Source organism: Macaca fascicularis, chromosome 2, assembly GCF_037993035.2.
Source record: "Macaca fascicularis isolate 582-1 chromosome 2, T2T-MFA8v1.1".
Taxonomy (NCBI): Eukaryota; Metazoa; Chordata; class Mammalia; order Primates; family Cercopithecidae; genus Macaca; species Macaca fascicularis.
Window position 1 is genome coordinate 113,659,208 of NC_088376.1, and position 22,040 is coordinate 113,681,247.

At 52.4% G+C, this 22,040-nt stretch overlaps 1 protein-coding gene across 34 annotated transcripts in view; it reads left to right on the forward strand.

Moving 5' to 3' along the window:
• The window catches only part of MAPKAPK3 (MAPK activated protein kinase 3), a 38,944-nt gene that overhangs the window by 13,043 nt on the left and 3,861 nt on the right, over positions 1–22,040 (forward strand). For 25 of the 34 annotated variants that reach the window (XM_074032314.1, XM_045386185.3, XM_074032316.1 and 22 more), the window contains 4 exons: positions 16,646–16,785; positions 18,039–18,103; positions 18,593–18,672; positions 21,011–21,134. In XM_074032314.1, the coding sequence (XP_073888415.1) occupies positions 16,646–16,785; positions 18,039–18,103; positions 18,593–18,672; positions 21,011–21,134 (409 nt within the window). Of the gene's footprint in view, positions 1–16,645; positions 16,786–16,878; positions 17,005–18,038; positions 18,104–18,592; positions 18,673–21,010; positions 21,135–22,040 lie in introns of all 34 variants that reach the window. The other 9 variants (XM_074032331.1, XM_074032334.1, XM_074032333.1 and 6 more) reach the window with 2 other exon arrangements.

Sequence of the window (22,040 nt, forward strand, 5' to 3'; positions counted from 1 at the left end):
TATGTGTGTGCCTGTGTGCGTGTGTGCGCGTGTGGGCGGGTGTGTGTGTATGTGTATGTGTGTATGCGTGTGTGTCACAACATGCCTGGTTTAGACATTCAGTACCTGCTGTGGAGTACCAGTTTCCCACTCGCAGACCTGTGTTCTGGCAGGATGTGGTTGACCTCAGCAGGCCGGTGTCAAAGTCCTGACAAAGCCTGGGAAGCTGAGGGAGGACCAGAGGAATCTGTGGAGGAAGAGGCATTTGTGTAGGGCTTTAAAGGGTAGAGCACCGTTGCTGAGGGTGCTGCAGGGACTCCTGGATCACCTGGGCTGTTGTTCAGACTATGTGGGAAGGACTCAGTTTTCATTACAACAGAGGTCTGTTATATCTCTTCTGAGCTTCACACCTGGGGAAGTGGAGTTAGATCCCTCATCTTTCTCTACTGGGGCCATTATCATGGAAGACCCCTGGGTGGAGGCAGCGGTTGGAACATCTGGCTCTGTAAGCCCGCAGCCTCCCTTGGCTCCAGGCTGCCATGTCTAATAGTGAAGGCCCACAGGCAAGAGCTGAGGACATCCCTAGGTGAGAGACATTCCAAGCATACCTGTGCTGTGAGAGTGTGCACCAAGCGCTTCCTGGACAGCTGGCTCTGCTGCTCTCAGGGCAGTGAGACCATGGCTCCTGTGAGCGCTGGTGTTTTCCCTGGAGAACATTAGTTCTACTGCTCTCCCTCCATCTGTTGGACATCTTGTGTGGTCCCAGATGAAAGGCCCCACCTGGGGTTGAGAGAGGAACAGTGCTCTCAGCTTAAAATGTTTTCTGCGACATTCTCTCTAAGTGACTTTGGACTAAACGCGGTTTCATAATCTTTTGCAAAACCGTCATTTTGTGGTGCAGTTGAACCCTGGGTTTGAATATGTGGTGGGGAATAGGATCCAGTCTCGGTGACTGTTACTATCCCTGCATTCATGCTATGAGACAACATAGGCCAGCAGACACTCTCAGAAGGCAGGGCTCTCATTTGGGGTGGCCTGGGTGCATTTGCTGGTGAAACATTATTGGTTTTTATGAGGGTTCACCCTGCATCTGGGGAAGCCAGCCCCTTGAGGGACAGGAAAGAATGGTGTGAAGGGAGCTCTGGATCCTGGTCTCTTCCCTACCCTCCTGCCCTTTTGGAACTAAGTGGATTAGGCCCTGTGCAATTGTGATTAAAATCCTGCTGTGTGGGAACCATGGAGGTTTTGCTTAGAGCAGGAACACGAGGCTCCTGTTTGGGGAACAAGGAGCCTCAGGAGGCCCTTTCAGCACTAGACAGGCCAGGGATGCGGAAAGATTGCTTTTGTTTTTGAGGCGAGTTTGGGATTAGGGTTGCCTTTTTCTTTAGATAGGGCTTTGTCTTTGCTGCCTTCTCATGGCACTAGCGATATTTCTGTCCTCTGCCTCCTCGTCCCTCTCATTTCTCCTTTTCCACCTGTTTCTCCTGCTATTGCTCTGTCCCCACTCTCCCGGGCCTTGCCAGTTTGCCTGTCTCATGTGTTTCAGGCCTGATGGCCTCTTTTCTTCAGCCCAGCAGGCTGAGGGCAGGCGGAGGACAGAGCAGGGCCAGGTCAGGTGCTGAGAACTCATCCTGGTCAACAGGCAGCTCACTCCCCCACCCCCACCCCAGGGGAGGGTGGGGGTGGGGAAGGAAGGAGTGACTGCTGTACCCATGCCACTCACAGTGTCCCCTCCTGCTACCCGCCTTGACCAGGTGTTAGCAGCCTTGGCAGTCAGAACAGTGGAGTCAGGAGTTCTTGGGCTGAGCTGTAACCTGAGGAGGTCCCCCGCCACCCCCCCATGGCTTGTGTGAAGTCAGCTTCAGCTGCAGTCTCTATTGTTGGGTCTCCTTTTACAGCCCAATGGTCTGAGACTTCTGCTTGGGACAATTGTGTGGGACTAGGCACAGTACAACCTCCAGGGGTTCCCTGGCCACAGTCAGGTGTAGATGGGGCTGAGATCTGACCTGAGTCAGAGCCTTAGAGCCAGCCAGAGGAGCTGGTGGGAGTCTGGGAGGGCTCAAGGTGTGAGGTACAACCTGCTTCCATTTTTACAGAGGGCATAACTGAGTGTGAGCTACACCTGCACTAGCTGGGGTGAACACTCAAGAATCTCTAGCTGGCACCCTGCACCTGACCGCCCTCGCCCTGCTAAGGCTCAGAGGCTACATTCAGGGGCCTGTGGGACCAGGACCTTGAGCTGCTACACTCATTGCCCCATTCTTAAGGGTTCAGCCTCCACAAGAGACCCATAGCTCATCCAAAGATACTCACTCAACATTAACAGCCCCCTTCTCAGGATGTGGCAGAAGAATTGGCCTCTCCATGCTTTCTGGCAGGCAGTGGCACAGGGGGCTGGGGGATGGCAATAAGGGTACCCACTTGCTGAGTGTCTCCTACATGCCAGGTGCAAACATGGCAGAATCAGAATGGATTATCACCCCCATGCCATGGATGCAGACAGGTTCAGAAAAGCAGAGTAACTCACCCAGGGTCACGTAGTATGGACATGGCCCTGTGCTGGAACCCAGGCCTGGCTCTCAGCCATTCCTCCCTGCGTGTATGCTCCTCTGGGAATCGGGAGCCACAGTCTGCTCATCTGCAAAATGAGAGCCTGGGCCGGGTGCGCTGGCTTACGCCTGTAATCCAAGCACTTTGGGAGGCTGAGGCGGGTGGATCACCTGAAGTCAGGAGTTCGAGATCAGCTTGGTGAAACCCTGTCTCTACTAAAAATAGAAAAATTAGCTGGATGAGGTGGCACATGCCTTTAATACCAGCTACTTGAGAGGCTGAGGCAGGAGAATCACCTGAACCTGGGAGGCGGAGGTTGCAGTGAGCTGAGATTGTGCCATTGCACTCTAGCCTGGGCGACAAGAGTGAAACTCTATCTCAAAAAAAAAAAAAAAAAAATGAAGGTCTGGGTGCTCTGCTTGGCAAAGGCCTCCATTTTGGTTGCGAAGACATGTTAGGTGGGCAATGATCATCGGCAGTACCAGGGAAGCAGGCAGGTCAGGGGGACCTGCCTTGCCCACTGCTGGGGCTGATCTTGCAAGTAGATAGACAGCATAGAGACTGGTCAGAGAGTGCCCCAGGATGCCTCTCCCACACCAGTCAGCAAATGGTGTTGTCAGGGGGAACATTTGTCTATGGTGATGCAACCAGCAAGGGCTATATTCTGCCAGGCTCAGGAACTCTGGGGGTTATGACTCAGGTTTGGGGACCCCTTCTGCTGTACTTCATGGCCTAATTAAGTGCTTGAGTCAGGCTGAGCCAGTACCAGGGTGTGTCCTTACCCTAGGCAGGCCCAGGAGAGGGGGAGTGAGTCACTGCCACCTAGTCTCATGGCAGGAACAGGCAGTGTCCCTCAGAGCTGCCAGGCCACCACTCTGGTCCCCTAGAGGGCAGGGCCTCCCCCTCTTCCTCGTAGCTATGGCTCCATGGTGTGATCAGAGACTAGGAAAGCCTCCTGGGAGCCGGCTGGGTGTCAGTGCCTTGGGAGTCCTCTGGTTGAGCATGAGCAGGAGGGGAGAGGGGCCAGGGACCAAGGGAGACTGGAAGCCTGGATGGCCAGTGCTCCTGCTACCCCTGGGAGGAGCCTGAGGAGAGCGATGGCTGCCTGTGCTCACCCAGGCCTGTGTGGCGAGCTGCAGAGACGTGAATGAAGCCAAAGGATGAGGGAGACATGCTGAGCAGATATGAGATAGAAGGTCAGTGTCGGGGGTGGGGATGGAAGGTTCCCTAGGGCCTCTGTGCCATGCCTCTGGGGGTGAGCCAGTGCATCTCCTCACGCCCACTTCTGATTCCTTTGTCATCTCTGTGACATCTCCTCCGGGTGAGGGAGACCAGCTGTCATTCTTCTGAAAGCTGGAGGGTGTTGGGTCCCCTCTCTCCAGAGCTGACCAGAGGCCTGACCTGCTGAGTGCTTCAGCAGGGGTCACCTAGGCATGACCTCACTTGCCCTGGCCACCCCTGTTAGGGTGGGTTCTATGGCCATTTGTAACCCTGTGGCAGCTATGTGGGCATCACTGTCACACAACTGGCCAGTTGGGGGCACATATTTCATAGCTGCTGTGGAGTCTCTTCATGAAGAGAGACCGCTGATGGGACATTGTTTCTGAGATTGCAACAAAACACTTGTGTTTGCTAAAATGTTCCAGTCTTATGATGAAAATGTCCTATTTTTACACTGTCATAGAAGAAATAGAACCAGGGTAAAGTTTCACAGATTATGTAGCTGATTTTGATAGAAAAATCCCCTTTTCCTCTTTGAAGTTAAAGGAAGATACCAGAACCTAGATCTTCTGAGTGTGTACTCAGGGGGCTCACAAGTGGTCTCTGCGGCCTCCCCCAGCCCTCTGTGGGAAGGCCGTGGGCAGAATGCTGGGATCCCACACCCGTCAAGGGCAGAGGGAGTTCTGATCCTGCCACTTTCTCACTGTAGAACCTCTGGGGGAGGGGAGGAGGCCATAGCTGTCTCTGGGCCTCTCCCCACCTGTAACACAGGTGCCATGTGGGAGGAGAGTGGGTACCCAGTTCACAGATGCAAGCTGGGGCTTAGGAAGGTAAAAGGACTGGCCATGGTCACACACTTTGCAGGAGGGACATTGTTCAAAAGGATGCGAGGAGTTATCGAGGGGTGTAAAGGTGTCTGCTACCTGGGAGAGTAGGGGGCTTCCACAAAGAAGTGAAGATGGGCCCCCTCCTGTAGTTGACCAAGCTTGAAAGCTGGGTGAGTTCTCTGTTGTGGGTCTCTGTCCTTTCAGTCTTGGTTCCCATTCCCCAGGGTCCCTCCCCTGAGATCAGCCACCCTCTCCACCCTGGAGGGTCTTCCCCTTTCTTATTGAGCCTTTCACAGCTAAACAGGATTCATGAACTCAAGGTTCTTGGTCCATCTTTGAAGAGCCCAGTCTGGCCGTGCACCTCTGAGGATATGAGACCATTTCCTGTGACCTGCTGGATTGGAGGGGTTCTGCCTCCCCCGGGTCCCCAAGGCTGCACCTCGCTTTCCCTGAGTTCTGGGAAACAAGGAGGGGAGGAGTGTAAGGCCATTTCAGGAAGACCCAGGGGAATCCTGAAGCCAGGAGTCCCTAAGCAAACCCGGAAACTGTTTTCACCTGTACCATCATGGCCCCTCAATTCCTTCAGTGTACACCCGACACCGAGTTCATCTGAGCGCTTTGCGTGTGCTCTCATTCCCTCCTCCTGGCTCCCTGGGAACAGGAGTGTTAGCACCATCTCCACTTTCCAGATTGGGCCCGTGAGGCTCAGAGAGGCTGAATGGCCTGCTTAAGGCCACAGGGGAGTTGGGGACACACCTGGACCCCTGTGGCTACAGCTAGTCCTGCTGTGCATGGTCCCTGGTCTGGGGCACTGGGACCCCCTAGCACTCACATTCCCACTGTTCTTCCCTCTTCCTTCCCGGGAGCCTCCCTCAGGTCCCTCTTTCTAGAAGCATTTCCCTCCACTCTTCCCATCCCCCAGACTTAGCATTTCAGCCTTTGTTTCCAGGTTGTCTGGGGCTGATGGGAAACAGACCAACTGAGGCCATCAAAATTTAGTAAATTGGAGGAATCTTGTCTTCCTAAGACTTGAGGATTTATTTTTTATTTATTTATTTATTTTTTAATGTGAGATGGAGTCTCACTTTGTCACCCAGGCTGGAGTGCAGTGGCGTGATCTCCACTCACTGCAAGCTCCACCTCCCGGGTTCACACTATTCTCCTGCCTCAGCCTCCCAAGTAGCTGGGACTACAGGCACCTGCCACCACCATGCCTGGCTAATTTTTTTGTATTTTTAGTAGAGACAGGGTTTCACTGTGTTGGCCAGGATGGTCTCAATCTCCTGACCTCGTGATCCGCCCGCCTCAGCCTCCCAAAGTGCTGGGATTACAGGCGTGAGCCACCGCGCCCGGCCTAAGACTTGATGATTTCAAAATTTGTGTTGGCTGTCCTGTCAGCAGAGCTTCCTGGGAAGACACTAGGTTTGGAACCTCAGCTACTCCCTCTCCCCCCAAGAACTCTAGTGGGAAGTGGTCAGGTGGAGGTTCCCAGCCTGTCAAGCTGCGCCCTGCCCCCATCAGGTGTCCTGGCCTTGGCCTAGAAGGGGAGTGGTTGTTCAAGCATCTTCCTTTCTTGTGAGTTCCCTCAGGAGGGGCTGGCCTTCCCCATCTCGCCTGTTCTGCCAGGTTCTGGTTCTGGAAAGAAAGGAGAAGGGAAGGGAAGGAGCTAGGACCAGTTTCCTGGGTGTACATGTCATCATCAAGCATCCCACTTGGCAGTGACTCATCCATAGACCCCTAAATCCTTGAGGACAGAGTGCCCATGGCAGCATTCCCAGTCCCAGTCTACCTAGCCCCCAGACAGGGCCAGTACATGTTTGCAGGAATTGGGAGGGGATCTGTACATGGGCAGGCCTCCTTGGGGATGAAAGTTGAATCCTGCTTCCCAAAGAACTCTGACTCAGAGGTGGCCATGTGCAAACCATGTGACCCAGAGAATCTACAAAGCCTCTCTGACCCTCAGTTTCCTCATCTGAAAATGGTGGCTAACAATGGAGTTGTTGAAGGGCAAGAGCTAATGGGTGTGACATGCCTGGTACAGGGCAGGGCTCCGTGAACATCTGCCATTATTGTAACAACCACCAAGCAGCAGGGCCTGGTCCAGACCAGGGGCGTGGGCCAAGCTCTCGGAAGGAGTGGCAGGGCCTTCTCTGTTTGTTTTCCCCAGGCTGGTGTTGTAGGGATGAGTGCCTGCTCCAAGCCTTGAAGCTGCATGGAAAAGGGGTGAAGCAGCTGTACATGGTTCCCAGTGCAGGGGACAGGTCCAGGTTCAAGTCTTGACTCTCACTGCCCGGCTGTGTGACTTTGGGCAAGTCACTTAACCTTCTAGAGGGACATTTCCCTACAGGTAGAAGGGCACTGCTGATGCTCGTTGGGTTATGGTGAGCACTGTATGAGGTGGCCTCAGCACAGTACTGGCCCAGCACCAGGGACAGACTGTTGTCATGTAGCGAGAGCTAATCCTACCTGACTCCATCATTCCCTCAGCACCCACCTGGGGCCTGGACGTTTGGGGTCAGTAGTATCACGTGAGCCGCCCTCCTTGGAACTGAGCCTCTGAGGAGGAGAGGTCAATGGGCAGGGTGAGACAGAGGACAGGATTCAGAACTTAATGAAGCGAGGTCTCATCTGTCAGGAGGCCAACTTATCCATAGCTGCAAAATTGGTTCCATTAGCTCTTTTAATGAGATACAAAAGCTGGGAAAATGAGTGTGTGAGAGAATAATGGCACGGGTCTGCAGCTCTGTTTTGAAACTGTGGCTAAAAAGTTAGATATTACACTACTTCCAGCTCTCCAAATAGCACCGGTGCCCTTGGTGGGAGGGAGAAGGAGGACACGGGGGGCAGGAGTGGGGCTCTGGCATTATAAGGAAGATGCTGAAGCCTTAAGAAGGAAAAGCCTGCTTCTGAACTCTAAATTCAGGGTCAGTCCCATCCTGATGTCTTCCCCACAGAGCAGAGGCTGAGGCTGTGACCCATTCTCCGAGTGGGCAAAGCAGCCCGCAAGGGTCACACTGGCTGGCAGGGCCGAGTGTGTTAATTGCCCACACAGGTGCCAGCACTGCTGGCAGGGGTTTCAACAACTGGCTGTAAAATGAATTCTGCTATTCCAGTGGTGTCTCTTACATCATTTGAGATGTGATCCTCATGGGAAACAATCACAAATAATCATACAACTGGGAGCTGGGAGAGATCTTAGAGATGGCTGAGTCGAAGACTTGTCAAGGAGGAAGTATGGTAGGTTCAAAGTGCTTTGTCTTATTTATGGCTTGTCTCTGTAAGAATAGGGGTTCCTAACAATGAAACCTAAATTTCCCTACAACATTCTCCACAGTTTCGCTGCCTGAGATTTAGTGTTGAGCACGTGCGCTGAGATTTAATCTTCAGCATCCTGGCCTGCCTTTGCCTGAGGCTGGGACGAGACCCTTAGGTGGGACAGAAGGTGTTGGAGGCCATGATGGTCCCTGCTGCTCCTCTCCTCTCTGCCCTCCGGCACAAAACAAAGCTGGAATCCCAAGAAAATGAAGGTCTGGTGATGTTATCTCAGCACTCCTGGTCCACATGCCAGGCAATAGCTGAGGCCCATGTGCTGGCGTCAGTCTTCATGGGGGAATCCATATTAGATATGTTCATTTGAGTCTGTATCTTTTGCAAAATTGCTGTTGAAGGTGTTGTCAGAAGGTTTTCTCCCATATAAGGTTTGATGTGAAATCCTTTTTAGAATTTTGTCTTAGAAAATGTTCAGTGAATGTCTGTGCTCCTCTTCATGGGGTAATAAAAGCAGCAGAGCCTAACTGGTTTCCATCTTTGCCAAGACTTCCAGGAAGCTCAGAATTAAAATTTGTCCTCATTTGTAGTTTTGAACTTGCATGGGTTTCTGGTGCATTTTATCTTTTTCTTCATTCTAAAGAAAATCTTCTGTTTTTGTTTGGTTTGGCTTTTGCCTTGTTTTAGAATTATAAAATGTCTGAAATACTGTTGTTAATAAGCAGGGCTTGCAGAAATAATGGGGCTTGGAGGGCCTCAAGGGGTGGTGAGAGGAACTAGAACCCTGGCCTCCAGGAGGAAGTTCCCTTTGCTGTAGGGCTGATGTCTCTCATATTGTGAGTTGTCACAAAATCCATAGCTTCAGCTTCTTAATTTATTACTGCCTCGTTGATGGGAGAGATAAGTCAGCTCTCTTCCCCCGGAAAGAGTGGGTGTTCTGGCAGAGACCATACATATAGCAGCCTGGCCGGGGCTGCAGGTTAATTGGCCAGGGGTATGGAGGTTGGGGTGTGGCTGCAGGGGGTGTTGGGGAAACTGCTTTTCCAAGCTGGTAGCCTGGACGCTTCCTATATGTGAGAGACGGAGATACTGTGGGCACTTTTACTTGAGAAGAGCCCAGCACTGGGGTGAGCTGGATGGGGATACCCATGTGTGGGTGGGTGGACCTGGATAGGGGGCCCTTCCTGGGAAAGGAGGTGGCTGGAGGAGGGTGTTGGGGACTGGTTCCCAAGAGTCACTGCAGACATCCCAGCTTTGTTCGATCTCTAAGAAGACAGACAGAGTGCTTTTCTAGTTCTGGGCAAAAAGAAGTGTTAGGCCCTGCCATGGAGATGGGGTCCCAGTGGGAGAGGAGGTCTGAATGCTGAATAATGGAGGCATCTGGGCTTGGTCACCTTCTTTTTTTTTTTTTTTTTTTGAGACGGAATCTTGCTCTGTCGCCCAGGCTAGAGTGCAGTGGTGTGATCTCCCCTCACTGCAAGCTCCACTTCCTGGGTTCACGCCATTCTCCTGCCTCAGCCCCCTGTGTAGCTGGGACTACAGGCGCCCGCCACCACGCCCGGCTAATTTTTTTTTTTTTTTTGTATTTTTAGTAGAGATGGGGTTTCACCGTGTTAGCCAGGATGGTCTTGATCTCCTGACCTCGTGATCCGCCCATCTCTTGGTCACCTTCTTGCACAGGCTGTCCTAGGTTGAGTTGTAGCAATAAGACCCCCCAATGTTTCTTGGGCACCTCTCTGTGGCCAGTTCTCTGCTAGGTACTTTGGAGAAGTAGAAAATACTAGATGAACAAATGGACAGATGGATAAATCCTGTTCTCTGCGAGTTCAAAGTCAACATTGCAGAGACTGGAGACACACATATGCCCATGGGCCCACACACCCACTCCCATACGCCCCACACACCCATGCACACACCCCTACACATGGATGTACACATGCATGCACACACTCATGTTCCCACACACACACATGCCCCCACATACCCTCCTCATACCCCTACATATGCACACACCCACTCACCGATGCACACATTTATTTCAGAACAAGCTTCCCCAGTTTGTGCAAGCTGTGGATTTGACCAGTGCCTCTCCAACTTGGGGCCACCCCCTCCTCTCATCTCCCCTCAGGGAGGGGTTGTCTGGGTGCTCTCTCAAAAGTCCTGTTCTCCTTCCTTCTCCAGCCTTGCCATCCTGTAGCCAGGTGGCCACAGGGCAATGACTTCATCCTCCTGAGCCTGTGTTTCCTCAATTTGTAAATTGGGGCTAATGGTTCCCACCCTGCTTGCCTCACAGGGTGGCGCCAAGGATTCCCATGAGATAAGGGACAGCAGAGTGTTTTGTAAACTGCAAATTGTTTTCCAAACAGGCAAATGGTGCTGTAGTTTTCCCAGCTATGGAACTCAAGAATTCCTCCACCCACAAGTAAACCGTGTCCTTGCAAGGGTGGGAAGGGACATAGTAGGGTGATAGTGAGGGGCCTGGCCTGTTTTGAGGCCCCCACATTCCACCTGGTGATGCTAGAGGGGCACTAGCCCTTCTGCTCTCAAATTTTGCTGGGACTCACTAGCTGGTGAAGTCAGTAGGGGTCTTGGCCTCTGGCTGCTGGCTCTGGGGGCAAGAAAGAGAATCTGGCAAAGGAGGATGAGGGGAGAAGGGGGAAGTGAAAACCAGTACATCAAAGCCTGAGGCCTGCGGTCACTCGCTAAAGGAAATGTCATCTCAAATTCAATGCTCATTGAGCTTCAGTGGGGACCCACACCTCAGGTGCATGGCCAGGAATCCCCTTCTTCAGGAAGAAGCGCAGTTTCCACCTCACAGGGGTGTATGTGTGTGTATGTCTGTGTGTGTGTGGTGAGTGTGTGTGTCTGTGTGTACCTACTGGGCACTAGCTAGAGCTGTGGAGCTGCCCAAGTGCCATCACAGACCCTCCAGTTCTGATGGACCGCTGGGGAGCTCAGGGAACATAGGAGAGGAGTGAGGCAAGGGTAGGGGCCTGTTGGGTTGTCAGAAGTCCCCTCCTATCTTCTTCTTCTTTTTTTTTTTTTTTTGAGACAAAGTCTCATTCTGTCACCCAGGCTGGAGTGCAATGGTGCAATCTCGGCTCACTGCAATCTCTACCTCCCAGGTTCAAGCTGTTCTCCTGCCTCAGCCTTCCAAGTAGCTGGGATTACAGGTGTGTGCCACCACACCTGGCTAATTTTTTGTATTTTAGTAAGATGCGGTTTCACCGTGTTGGCCAGGCTGGTCTCAAACTTCCGACCTCAGGTGATCCTCCCGCCTCGGCCTCCCAAAGTGTTGGGATTACAGGCATGATCCACCGTGCTTAGCCCCCTCCTATCTTCTTGTCTTCCCAGCTGTGACTGGGAACCATGACATCATTGCCCATTCCAGGTAGCCCCCAGTGGGCTCAGGCATGTGGTGTGGAGGCCATGGGGACCCAGAGGCTGCTCCATGGGGGCAATGATGTGGGAGTGGTACTATGGTAGGTACTTTGCAAGGAACCCCTGTCTAGAAGTCCGCCTTGTTACCCACTTCTCTCCCCCACCCTATGTAGCCCAAGCCCTACAACTTAACACTGGGGAAACAGAGGCCCAGAGAGGAAAAGGGATTGGCCTAAGGTCATACTGAGAATAGGGATAAAACCTGGGCCTCCTGTGTCCTGGCTCTGTGCTCATTCTCATACCTGGGAAGATGGAGCTCTTACTTTGGGACATCTTTTGTGAAGAGTAGTGTGGAGTCATGTACCTATGTGAAGGAGGTCAACTTGCAGCAATGCCTTGTGGAATGGAGCAGTCATGATGGGCTCCCTGGAAGAGGAGGTAAAGCCTGGTTCAACAGAGCGGGTAGGTGAGGTACAGGCTGCCCTTGGGCAGCAGGGAGAAAGTTTGGCCAGGTTGTCATGTCTCCCATTTATTGAGCCTCACTGGGGCCTCCTCAATTTAATCTTTTTTTTTTTTTTTTGAGACGGAGTCTCAATCTGTCGTCTAGACTGGAGTGCAGTGGTGCGATCTCAGCTCACTGCAACCTCCGCCTCCCAGGTTCAAGTGATTCTCCTGCCTCAGCCTCCTGAGTAGCTGGGGTTACAGGTGCACATCACCACACTGGCTAATTTTTGTATTTTTTAGTAGAGACGGAGTTTTGCCATGTTGGTCAGGCTGGTCTCGAACTCCTGACCTCATGATCCACCTGCCTCGGCCTCCCAAAATGGTGGGATTACAGGCGTCAGCCACCACACGCAGCCAATTTAATCTTATCTTGTCCTCATGATAGGTTGTGAGAGGTTTTTCCCCTCATCCTTACTCTATAGATTTATTAAATCTACCAATATTAACAGGTGCAGTGGCTCATGCCTGTAATCTCATTGCTTCGGAAGCCAAGGCAGGAGGAGTTGAGCCTAGGAGTTCGAGACCAGCCTGGGCAACATGATAAAACCCCGTCTCTACAAAAAAAAAAAAAAAAAAAAAAAGGCCGGGCGCGGTGGCTCAAGCCTGTAATCCCAGCACTTTGGGAGGCCGAGACGGGCGGATCACAAGGTCAGGAGATCGAGACCATCCTGGCTAACCCGGTGAAACCCCGTCTCTACTAAAAAATACAAAAAAAAAACTAGCCGGGCGAGGTGGCGGGCGCCTGTAGTCCCAGCTACTCAGGAGGCTGAGGCAGGAGAATGGCGTGAACCCAGGAGGCAGAGCTTGCAGTGAGCTGAGATCGGGCCACTGCACTCCAGCCTGGGCGGCAGAGCGAGACTCTGTCTCAAAAAAAAAAAAAAAAAAAATTAGCCATGTGTGGTAGCATACACCTGTGGTCCCAGCTACTTGGGAGGCTAAGGTTGGAGAATCATTGAGCCCAGGAGATCAAGGCTGCAGTGAGCTATGATTGTGTCACTGCACTCCAGCCTGGATGACAGAGCAAGATTCTGTCTCAAAAAGAAATCTACAACTATTACCTGAGTTAGTGCTCTGTGTCAGGCCCTGTATCCCCGTACTGGGACCTAGAGGTGGCCAGGCAGACTGACCCTGCCCTGTGGGCCCACAGTCTGATGAGAGATCAGCCATGTGATTTGGTGCCAATTACTTTCTCTCTCTGTGCCTCAATTTCTCATCCAAAAAGTGGCGATAATGAAGTCCTTTCCTCCTAATGTTTATAAAGTACCCCAAACAGAGCCAGGCACATTGAAAGTACAATATCTGTATGTGTGTGTTTGCTTAAAGAGTTATCAAAGGAACAAGCTAATTGCAGGTTGTGAGCAAGTGCTGCACAGGAAGTAAAAAGGGCAATGATGTGAGAGCTTTCTGGGGAGCTAGGAATGTTTTCCATCTTGATGGAAGTTTGGGTCCCAAGGGTGTGTGCAATCGTCAAAACTCATTGAATTGGACCCTTGAGACCTGGGCATTCTACTATATGTCAATTACACCTCAATAAACGAAGCATATATTGAAAGAAAGAAAAACAAAGGATGAAGAGGGAGGGCTTCTGAGATGAGATGACATTGAGGTGTACCACATTGAGGGGAGACCTGGAGGAGGAGAAGGCTCTGGCTAAGGGGAAGGAAGATGAGAAAACTGAGGCTCTAGGAGGTTTTGGGCTATGCTCATGTTCAACTCAAGGGGTCAGGAGAGATAGCTTAGGAGATTTCTTGGCAGCTGGACCTGGGCCCAGGCTGAGGGGTCTGTCTCCTGTGATGTGCTCTGTAGAGAGGCCAGTGGGGCGTTTATTATATTTTCCGGAAACAGCCCTCTCCCCTGCCCCTGTGCCTATTTTCAGGGCTTTGGCACTTGTAGAAGGACTATTTTAATCCATGTGGGAAATGGGTTCCTAAATATGGACGCAGTGGGGCAGGAAGCCTCGAGAGGCTCCAGCTCAGGGCAGCTCCACCTGCTCCTCTACCTCAGCAAAGCACAGGCTACAGTCCCAGGCTGGAAGGCTCTCTGGCGGCTCCTTGGCCATCGATCGCCCTCCCTCTCTCCCTCTCTCCCTCCAGTCCTGGGCCCATCCTCCCATCCTTTGTTTGCTCAGGAGCCCAGTGTTTCCTGCCAGGCCCCAGCCAGGGACCCCCAGCTGAATTTGACCTGCCTCTGTCCTCAAGCTGCTCCCAGGCTGATAGGAGGAACAGAGGCAAAACCAGTAAGAAAGGTACTGGGAGGATTTTCCACAGAGAGAGAGAGAGAGAGAGATTGATTGATTGATCTGAATTGAGCCCTGAAGATTCCTCAAAAAGAGGGAGTTGACCCAACAGAGAAGATGAGGCAAGAATGCACATGACAGGGACCAGCACAGGCCTAGACGCAGAGGCCTGGGGGAGTAAGGCCTGTTTGGGAACAGCACATGTATTTTTCTGGCCAGAACAAAGTGGTTTTGGCCCAGAGGTAGCAGGAAGTGAGGTGGGAAAGGAAGGTAAGCCCTGCGTGCTGGGGGAGGACATTTATCTGGAAGACGTGAGGAAGTGTCTGTGGCCACAGGCGGATTACAGTCATAAAGGGAGAGGCAGGGCTGAGGACCCTACTGAAAGCATTCCAGCTGTGAGCTCGGGCTTTTAAGAGAGAAGAGGAGGATTCTGATGTGGGAATGAGATGCCACAAGATGGGGAGTGAGGAGGGAGTGTGGGAGCCAGCCTGCTAGGCCTGAGAGGAGATGGTTAGGTCAGGCTGGGGAGGAGGGGATCAGGCAGGGGGAAGGGGAGGAGGCAAAGAAGGAACCAGGTGCAGGGAGGGAGGATGGTGCCTCTTGGCTCCTATGGCTGAGGATTGGGGTACCCCCAGCTAGAGCCACCCCAGGACATGGTGGAGGTGAGTTGGGGGCACTGAGCTTTCTGGTCCCAGCGCTGAGGAAGAAGCTGGTGATTGGGAATTGTGCGGACACCAACCTGAGGGGTGTTCTGGAAGGCAAGGGCAGCATAAGCAATGATCCACAGTGTCCAGGCAGGAGCATCTGCCCACAGCAGCCTTGACACATACCCCCAGCCTGCTCTGGTTAATGGAGCAGGGGCACAGAGCTGCTGGAGGGCTTATCCAGACCCTGGCTCTCTATATTCCTTGCACTGCCTGTATTCCCAGGCTAGAGTTGACGGGAGCAGCTCCAGAAAAGGAGGGACAGCCAAAGGGCAGCAGGCTCGAGAAACCATTGCCTGCCTCTCCCCTCTCTGGGACACTGCCCTGCCCCAGTTTGTCTTTACCTAGAGAGGGTGTGTGGTCCCAGAGCCTGCCCCCAACAGTGCCCTGTGTAAAGTGGCCTGGCTGTCCGCATCCTGCAGAGGAGGAAATTAAGGCTGGGACAGCCCAGGGTCCTACGGATGCTGAGCAGTGCTGATCTGAGCCCCAGTCTTGAGCATCAGCCCTGGTCCCCAGCCCTCCTCCATTAGGAAACACAGTGTCATGGCTGGTCCTTGAGTGAGCAACCCTTTTGGGGAGTGGCTTGTCCCTGCTGTCCCTATTCTGGGCCATCTCCTCATGCATGCTGACTTCTTCTCCTCCTACAGCAGGGCCACTGTGAGACCTTGTTCATTTGTGGTGCTGGTTGGCAGCCACAGTCCAGGGCTAAGTTAACCCAAGCAAGGATCCTGATGCCTGCCCACCGGATGCTTGCCTTGCTGGGATGCACCCTGTGGGAATGACTCTGCTATTACTCCATTTTACAGAGTTGTGGGCTGCAGCTTGGAGCTGTGAATGTTTGCCTGAGGTCACACCGAGTCATTGGAGGAATTCAATCCCAAACCCACATCTCACTCCACTCAGCTGTCATCTCCTTCAACTAGGGTCCTCCCTGCCCCCAGTCGCTACCTCTGGGTCCTCACCGGAGATCTGTAAGCATGGGATGAGGGTGGAGGCTAGGCAGCTAGGTCACCTTGAGATGGCCCCACCTCTCTCACAGCGGGATGACATTGTTGCCCTGGTATTGTATAGCAGCTCCCAGGCAGGCTACAAAGTTACCTTGGGAGCTGGGGACTGACTGGGCGGTCATGACCAAGCAACTCATTTTAGAAGCACTTTACTTGGTAGTGACAGTTTTGTTCTCGCTCCCACTCCTGGAGAATTTGAAGTCTTAATTACTTTTACCCCTACAGGAGTGTGGCCTTGTCTCCCTCCACTCAAGGCCAGTTTCTTTGTGGGAGATAGATTGACAGACACAGGCCTCAACCTCTACTGCAGGAAGTCTTCCTTCCCACTCCAGCACTCTCCTGATCATGCTGCGGCCTGTAGGGCAGATTTGTGTGTTAGTGCACCCTCTCCCCTCCCCAGCCTTTCCCCAGCACCTTCTACATCTACACTTATGTTTCTCATAGATGTGCTGGGTGAGAATCACAAGGGAGGCACCAAGGGCCTACTATGTGCCAGGTGCTATCCTGTTCAATTTACATGTACAATTTCCAACCCTAGCCTAGGAAATAGAACAACTGTGTCATCCTCATTGTAAAAATGAGGCTCAAGGGATGTGTGGCCCCTGGCTTGAGGTCCCATGGCTGCTGTGTGATTAGAGTGGGGTTATAAAACCCACTCAATTTCCATCTTATTTGCAGTCCCTGAGAAGGGAGGCAAGGGCTTCTTTGGCCTCTGAGCCCCTCGAAGCAGTCAGCCACCTCCCAGAGACTCCTTGAACTACCTGCCAAGCTGCTTGAGCCCAGGACTGACCCTCAAGTCCAGAGGCTCATTGGACCACAAGTCAGAGAAACCTGGATTCAAATTCTCATTCTGCTCCTTATAAGCTGTGTGACCTGGGGCAGGTCACAGGCCTCTGAGCTTATATGTTTTTGTCTGCAAAGTGATGGTGGGCTCTGAGCCTGATGCTTTCTATGCCCACCCACCCACAGCTCCTATATGACAGCCCCAAGGCCCGGCAGGAGGTAGACCATCACTGGCAGGCTTCTGGCGGCCCCCACATTGTCCGCATCCTGGATGTGTATGAGAACATGCACCATGGCAAGCGCTGTCTCCTCATCATCATGGAATGGTATGCTGGCCTGCCCTGTCTCCATACCCCCTCGGCATCCCTGTGGCCCCCAGGCTCCCTGCCATGCTTCTAGAGACTTTCTTTGTTTTCCAGGTAGCAGATCTGGATGCCACTGTAGCCCCTGAGGGGCAATGGAGCAGGCAGCCACAGGCCCTGCCTGTGGATCTATGGAGTTGGCCATAAGGACATTCCCTCAAGGGTGGACAAGAAACCATAGGGGTTAATATGGCCTCCCTGAGTGTGATTTCTACTCTGTGAGGAGGCCTAGAAGAGCTGTCAGAGAAGCCTCCCAATCCCTGAATATGGATGGATGGGGGATGTGGGGAAGAACAGGACCCACACAGTTCCCTCAACTTTCTCTCCTTTTGACCTGGATATGTGCTCCCATGGTCCCACCAGGAATTGGGTGCTTGGGGCCTAGAACCAGGAGCCAGCAGCCTGCTCCACCCTGGGCTTCTTTCTGTAACACCGTGGCTCAGCACCAGCTGTCCTTGGACTCTGGGTCCCCAGCTCCTCCCTGTCTGCCTTTCAAGTCCCCCCTTCCTGTACCGGTTAGCCAGTTCTTCAGATTTGGGGTTCAGATCCTGCCTCTGCTACCCACTAGCTGTGTGACCATGGGCAGCTCTTAACCTCTCTGAATCTCTGTAACTCACATGTAAGATGTGGAGAAGATCTTAATGTAGCATTTACCCTGTGATTGACTCCATTCTACGTGGCCCATGTGTATTGCATATTCAATCTGCATGACTATGGGGTTGGTGTTGTCATGCCTATTATACAAAAGAGACAGCTGAGGCACAGAGAGGTGAAAGAACCAGCCCAGGATCACACAACAGCACTCATGAAATGTGGATCCCAGGGCATGGCACATAGTAGGTGCCCAGAGAACAGTGGTCATATGATGATAATTAACATCTCATCCCACATTTGGGGAAACAGAGACTTGAATAGGGTTGGGAGTACCCAAGCCCTCACAGTCAGGTAGGGGCCGTGCCACTGGGAACACACAGGCTTCTTGGCAGGGATCAGAGCCCACCACCCTCTTCTAGTTCCAAGAGTTCAGTTCAAGCCACCCAAGCTGACAACCCACCATGCACCAGGTTCTGCAAGGGACAGGGAGGGTGACAGTGGCTGTTCAGTAGGGGAGGAGCAGAGTGGTAGGGCTTGAAGCCTGGTCCTGTGATTTGGGGCAGGGGCAAGGGTACGATGATGTGCAGTTTCCCCCTCTCTGCTTATAGTCACCTCTTTTACAGCATGGAAGGTGGTGAGTTGTTCAGCAGGATTCAGGAGCGTGGCGACCAGGCTTTCACGGAGAGAGGTATGTGCATGTAGCTGGACCAGCAGGAGGATTCAGGGTGAGAGGTATGGACCAGAGAGTTGTGTGTGATGCTGGGCAAGACCCTGTTCCTCTCTGTGCCTCAGTCTTCCCATCTGAATAAGAAAGGGTGGGACTCAGTGTCCAACCCCACAAGGGACTCTCTGAGTCTGAGACACTTTGTCGAAGATGGACTCTCTATGGCTTTGGGATGGAGGCCTCAAAGCCTCTTGGTGCTGCCTTGCAGCTGAGCTGGGGAGAGGTAGTTCAGGACTGAGGAAAGAAGTTTAGATGGGTTGGGGGTATCCTCGGAGGAAACTGGGGTATCTGGGGTGGGGTAGACATCCCGGGATAGAGAACCTGGATAGCAGGAGTGCTGTCACTGTCTTCTTGTCTTGTGCTGGCCAGCTAGACTGTGTCCAGGAGGGATGATAGGGTGGGAGCTTGACCTTTGACTGGCATCACTGACCCCCTCCTCTTCTGTTTCTGCAGAAGCTGCAGAGATAATGCGGGATATCGGCACTGCCATCCAGTTTCTGCATAGCCATAACATCGCCCACCGAGATGTCAAGGTGAGGCTCTAGGATTCAGGTTGGGGACCCAGGGAAGAGGATATTGTCACACTCCACAATCCCTGATGGCATCCAGGACCCACTGGGTGGAGGCCATATTCCATAGTCACATTCAAAGCATCCGCTCTGTGTCCCAGACTGCTCTTCTCAGCCTCTTCTCTGGTTTCAGCATACTCATTCTGTTCTCACCAGATGGGTCCCCTTGTTTCTTTCAAACACTGAGTAATCCCAATAGTAATAAGAATAACCAAGTGCCTGCCTGAAGCTAGCAGGCCCTGACAAGCAATCTCATTTCACTCTCACCCAGCCTTGTGAGACAAGTGCCATTACCCATTTTACAGATGAGGAAAACAAGGCTCAGAGAAAGATTAAGTGACATGCCCAGGGCTGTGTAGTTGCTGCACTGGGATTCATTCATTCATTTGTTCACTTGTTCAGCAAGAAATTTTGTGTGCATGCAACCTCAGGAAGGGGCTGCCTGATGCTGTTGGGGTTTTTTGTTTTGTTTTGTTCTGTTTTTTTGAGACAGAGTCTCACTCTGTCACCCAGGCTGGAGTGCAGTGGCACGATCTCGGCTCACTGCAGCTTCTGCCTCCCGGGTTCAAGCGATTCTCCTGCCTCAGCCTCCCAGGTAGCTGGGACTACAGGCACCCGCCACCACACCTGGCTAATTTTTGTATTTTTCGTAGAGATGGGGTTTCACCATGTTGGCCAGGCTGGTCTTGAACTCCTGACCTCAGGTGATCCACCTGCCTCGGCCTCACAAAGTGCTAGGATTACAGGTGTGAGCCACTGCACCTGGCCCTGTTGGGGCTTTTGTGAAGTCACAGCCATAGCTTTGATAGATCAGGCCCTCTGATACCAGCATTTTAAGGAAAAGAAGCCATTTGCTGAGCACTGGAGGAAGGAATAGAGATAGTGCCAGTTGTTGGGCCACCTTCCAGTCTTGAGGCTGGAAGGTCAGCTCTCCAAATTTCCTATCCTGGGAGAACTGGGTCTTAGAGGTCATCTGGATCAGATGGATGAAATGCAAACCAAGGCACTCTGCATGTACAGCACACACATGCACGTGCACACATAAGCATGTGTGAGCACTATCAGAGCAGAGTCTGCTTCTCCTGGACCCTCTGCCCCAAGCCTAGAACATTACCTTCCTTGGTTTAGTTCCTCCTCAGACTGGGCAGAGGCGAGCTGAGGTTCTAGTTGCTGCATCAGGTCCTCCCTCTGGCTGAGCACCACAACCTGTAAATCCTTGCTTTACTTGGACCCTGGCTTCTTTTTTTTCCCAAAGAGAGAAAAGCCTTCTGCAGAGGAGATTCCCTTGAATAGACTAAAACTGCTTTTCTGTTTTTATCACAATTTTTATCACAATTGAGAAGGTCAGATCTTCTCAAACAGAACCTGAGAAATAGCATCCATTGGTTCTAAACCACCACCCCATCCTTCTAACAACACCCCATCCTTCTACCCCAGCTCTGCTTGGGGGTCTCTTCTGCTCCTCTCCATGGGCCTATATCCTACCCATTCATTAAAAACCAGTTTCAGGGACAGACCTCCCCACTGCCCTTATCTGCCAGGCCCCTGGCTACTCCTGGGACACAGGAAGATTGCCCCTGTGCAGCAGCTGGGGTCTGAGCAACCAGGGCCTTCTCCCCTAAGCAACCTCAGTTGGGGCTGTCCTTCTAGCCCTGTAGGATTCACTCTGGGCTGGGTATGGGACATGTGCTTGGCAACACTGACTTATGAGCAGCCTGCCTTCCCCTAGCACCCTTGCTATAGCATTTCATGGCAATGTCACCAACTCAGGATCAGAAGTTCCTGCCCCGAGACTTTCTTTCTTTCTTTTTTTTTTTTTTTAAGACGGAGTCTCGCTCTGTCGCCCAGGCTGGAGTGCAGTGGCCGGATCTCAGCTCACTGCAAGCTCCGCCTCCCGGGTTCACGCCATTCTCCTGCCTCAGCCTCCCGAGTAGCTGGGACTACAGGCGCCCGCCACCTCGCCCGGCTAGTTTTTTGTATTTTTTTTTTTTTTTTAGTAGAGACGGGGTTTCACCGGGTTAGCCAGGGTGAAGAAGTTCCTGCCCCGAGACTTTCTATGGCACTTGGTCATTCACAGCCTTGGCTGAACACCTGCCTTGCTTCCCCTTTTGTGAATGCAGGTAGCACCTTGGGTTTCTCTATATTTGACCCATGTTGGTGGGCAAGGCCCAGGTCTTTTTATAAATGGACCTGGCTCCTTCTGCACTGGGATGGAGTTGGGGAGTCTGGCTGAAGATCACCTTGGGGCTCTGCTCCTGCCTGGTTCCTAACTCCAAACCAATGTTTTCTCTTTCTGGCCCAGCCTGAAAACCTGCTCTACACATCTAAGGAGAAAGACGCAGTGCTTAAGCTCACCGATTTTGGCTTTGCTAAGGAGACCACCCAAAATGCCCTGCAGACACCCTGCTATACTCCCTATTATGTGGGTGAGTCCTTGGGACATGATTTGTAACTCCTCACCCCAACTTATACAGCTGTATTGTAGGGTAGCCGGTGGGTTGCAGAAAACAAAGGGTTAAAGCCCAGCAAGGAGGGAGGGGGAGAATTCTGTCTGCATGGAGGCGGGTGACGTGGGGGGCCGGAGGCTGCAAAAATATTCTCCCAAACTTCAGCTTCTGCTTTTGAAAATAGATCCAGGAAAATTCTGGCTGTGGCCTGTGAGCTGAATGACATCACAGCAGCTCTAAATATATATGTGATAAAAGGCTGCCATCAGCTCGGGACGGAGCCCAACCGCGGTTGTTTTTCTCTAGTTTTTGTCTTCCTGGGATTCATATTCAGAAAGCGGGCAGGCATTTCCTCCTAACCTGGAGGGACAAAGGGTACCAGTCACCTGCCTTGTGGGAGAGAGTCACTAAAGCCAGGGCTTGGAGGTGTGCACATACTCATGTTTCCTGGAAAAGTTCCTTGCCCTTCTGCAAGTGGGCAACCCCCAGATCTGAAAATGCTCCTCGCCAAAACTGCCCCCTAACCTGAGAGTGGGCTGATGACAGAGGGCTTTTCTTCCTCAGAAGAGGTCTTCCTGGAGGGCTGCTGAAGGGGTGGGAAGCTCCCTGAGATAGTTGAAATGGCACTCTGTTAACTAGGATGTGTTTTGCAGTATTTTAACTTAGAAATCTTCTAGCCTACCCACCTCATTGCACAGGGAAGACAGGCCCCATGGATTGGTAGCCAAGCTGATGATGGAATGCAGAGCCTTGCCCCTGGTTCCTCCTTGCCTGTGACCTAGGCTGTGCATTCTGGGAGGCAAGGGACACAGGACAGCTGGCAGGCCAAGACCCTCTCACCTACGGCAGTTTCCCACCAAGCCCCAGACTGGCCTTCTCTTATTT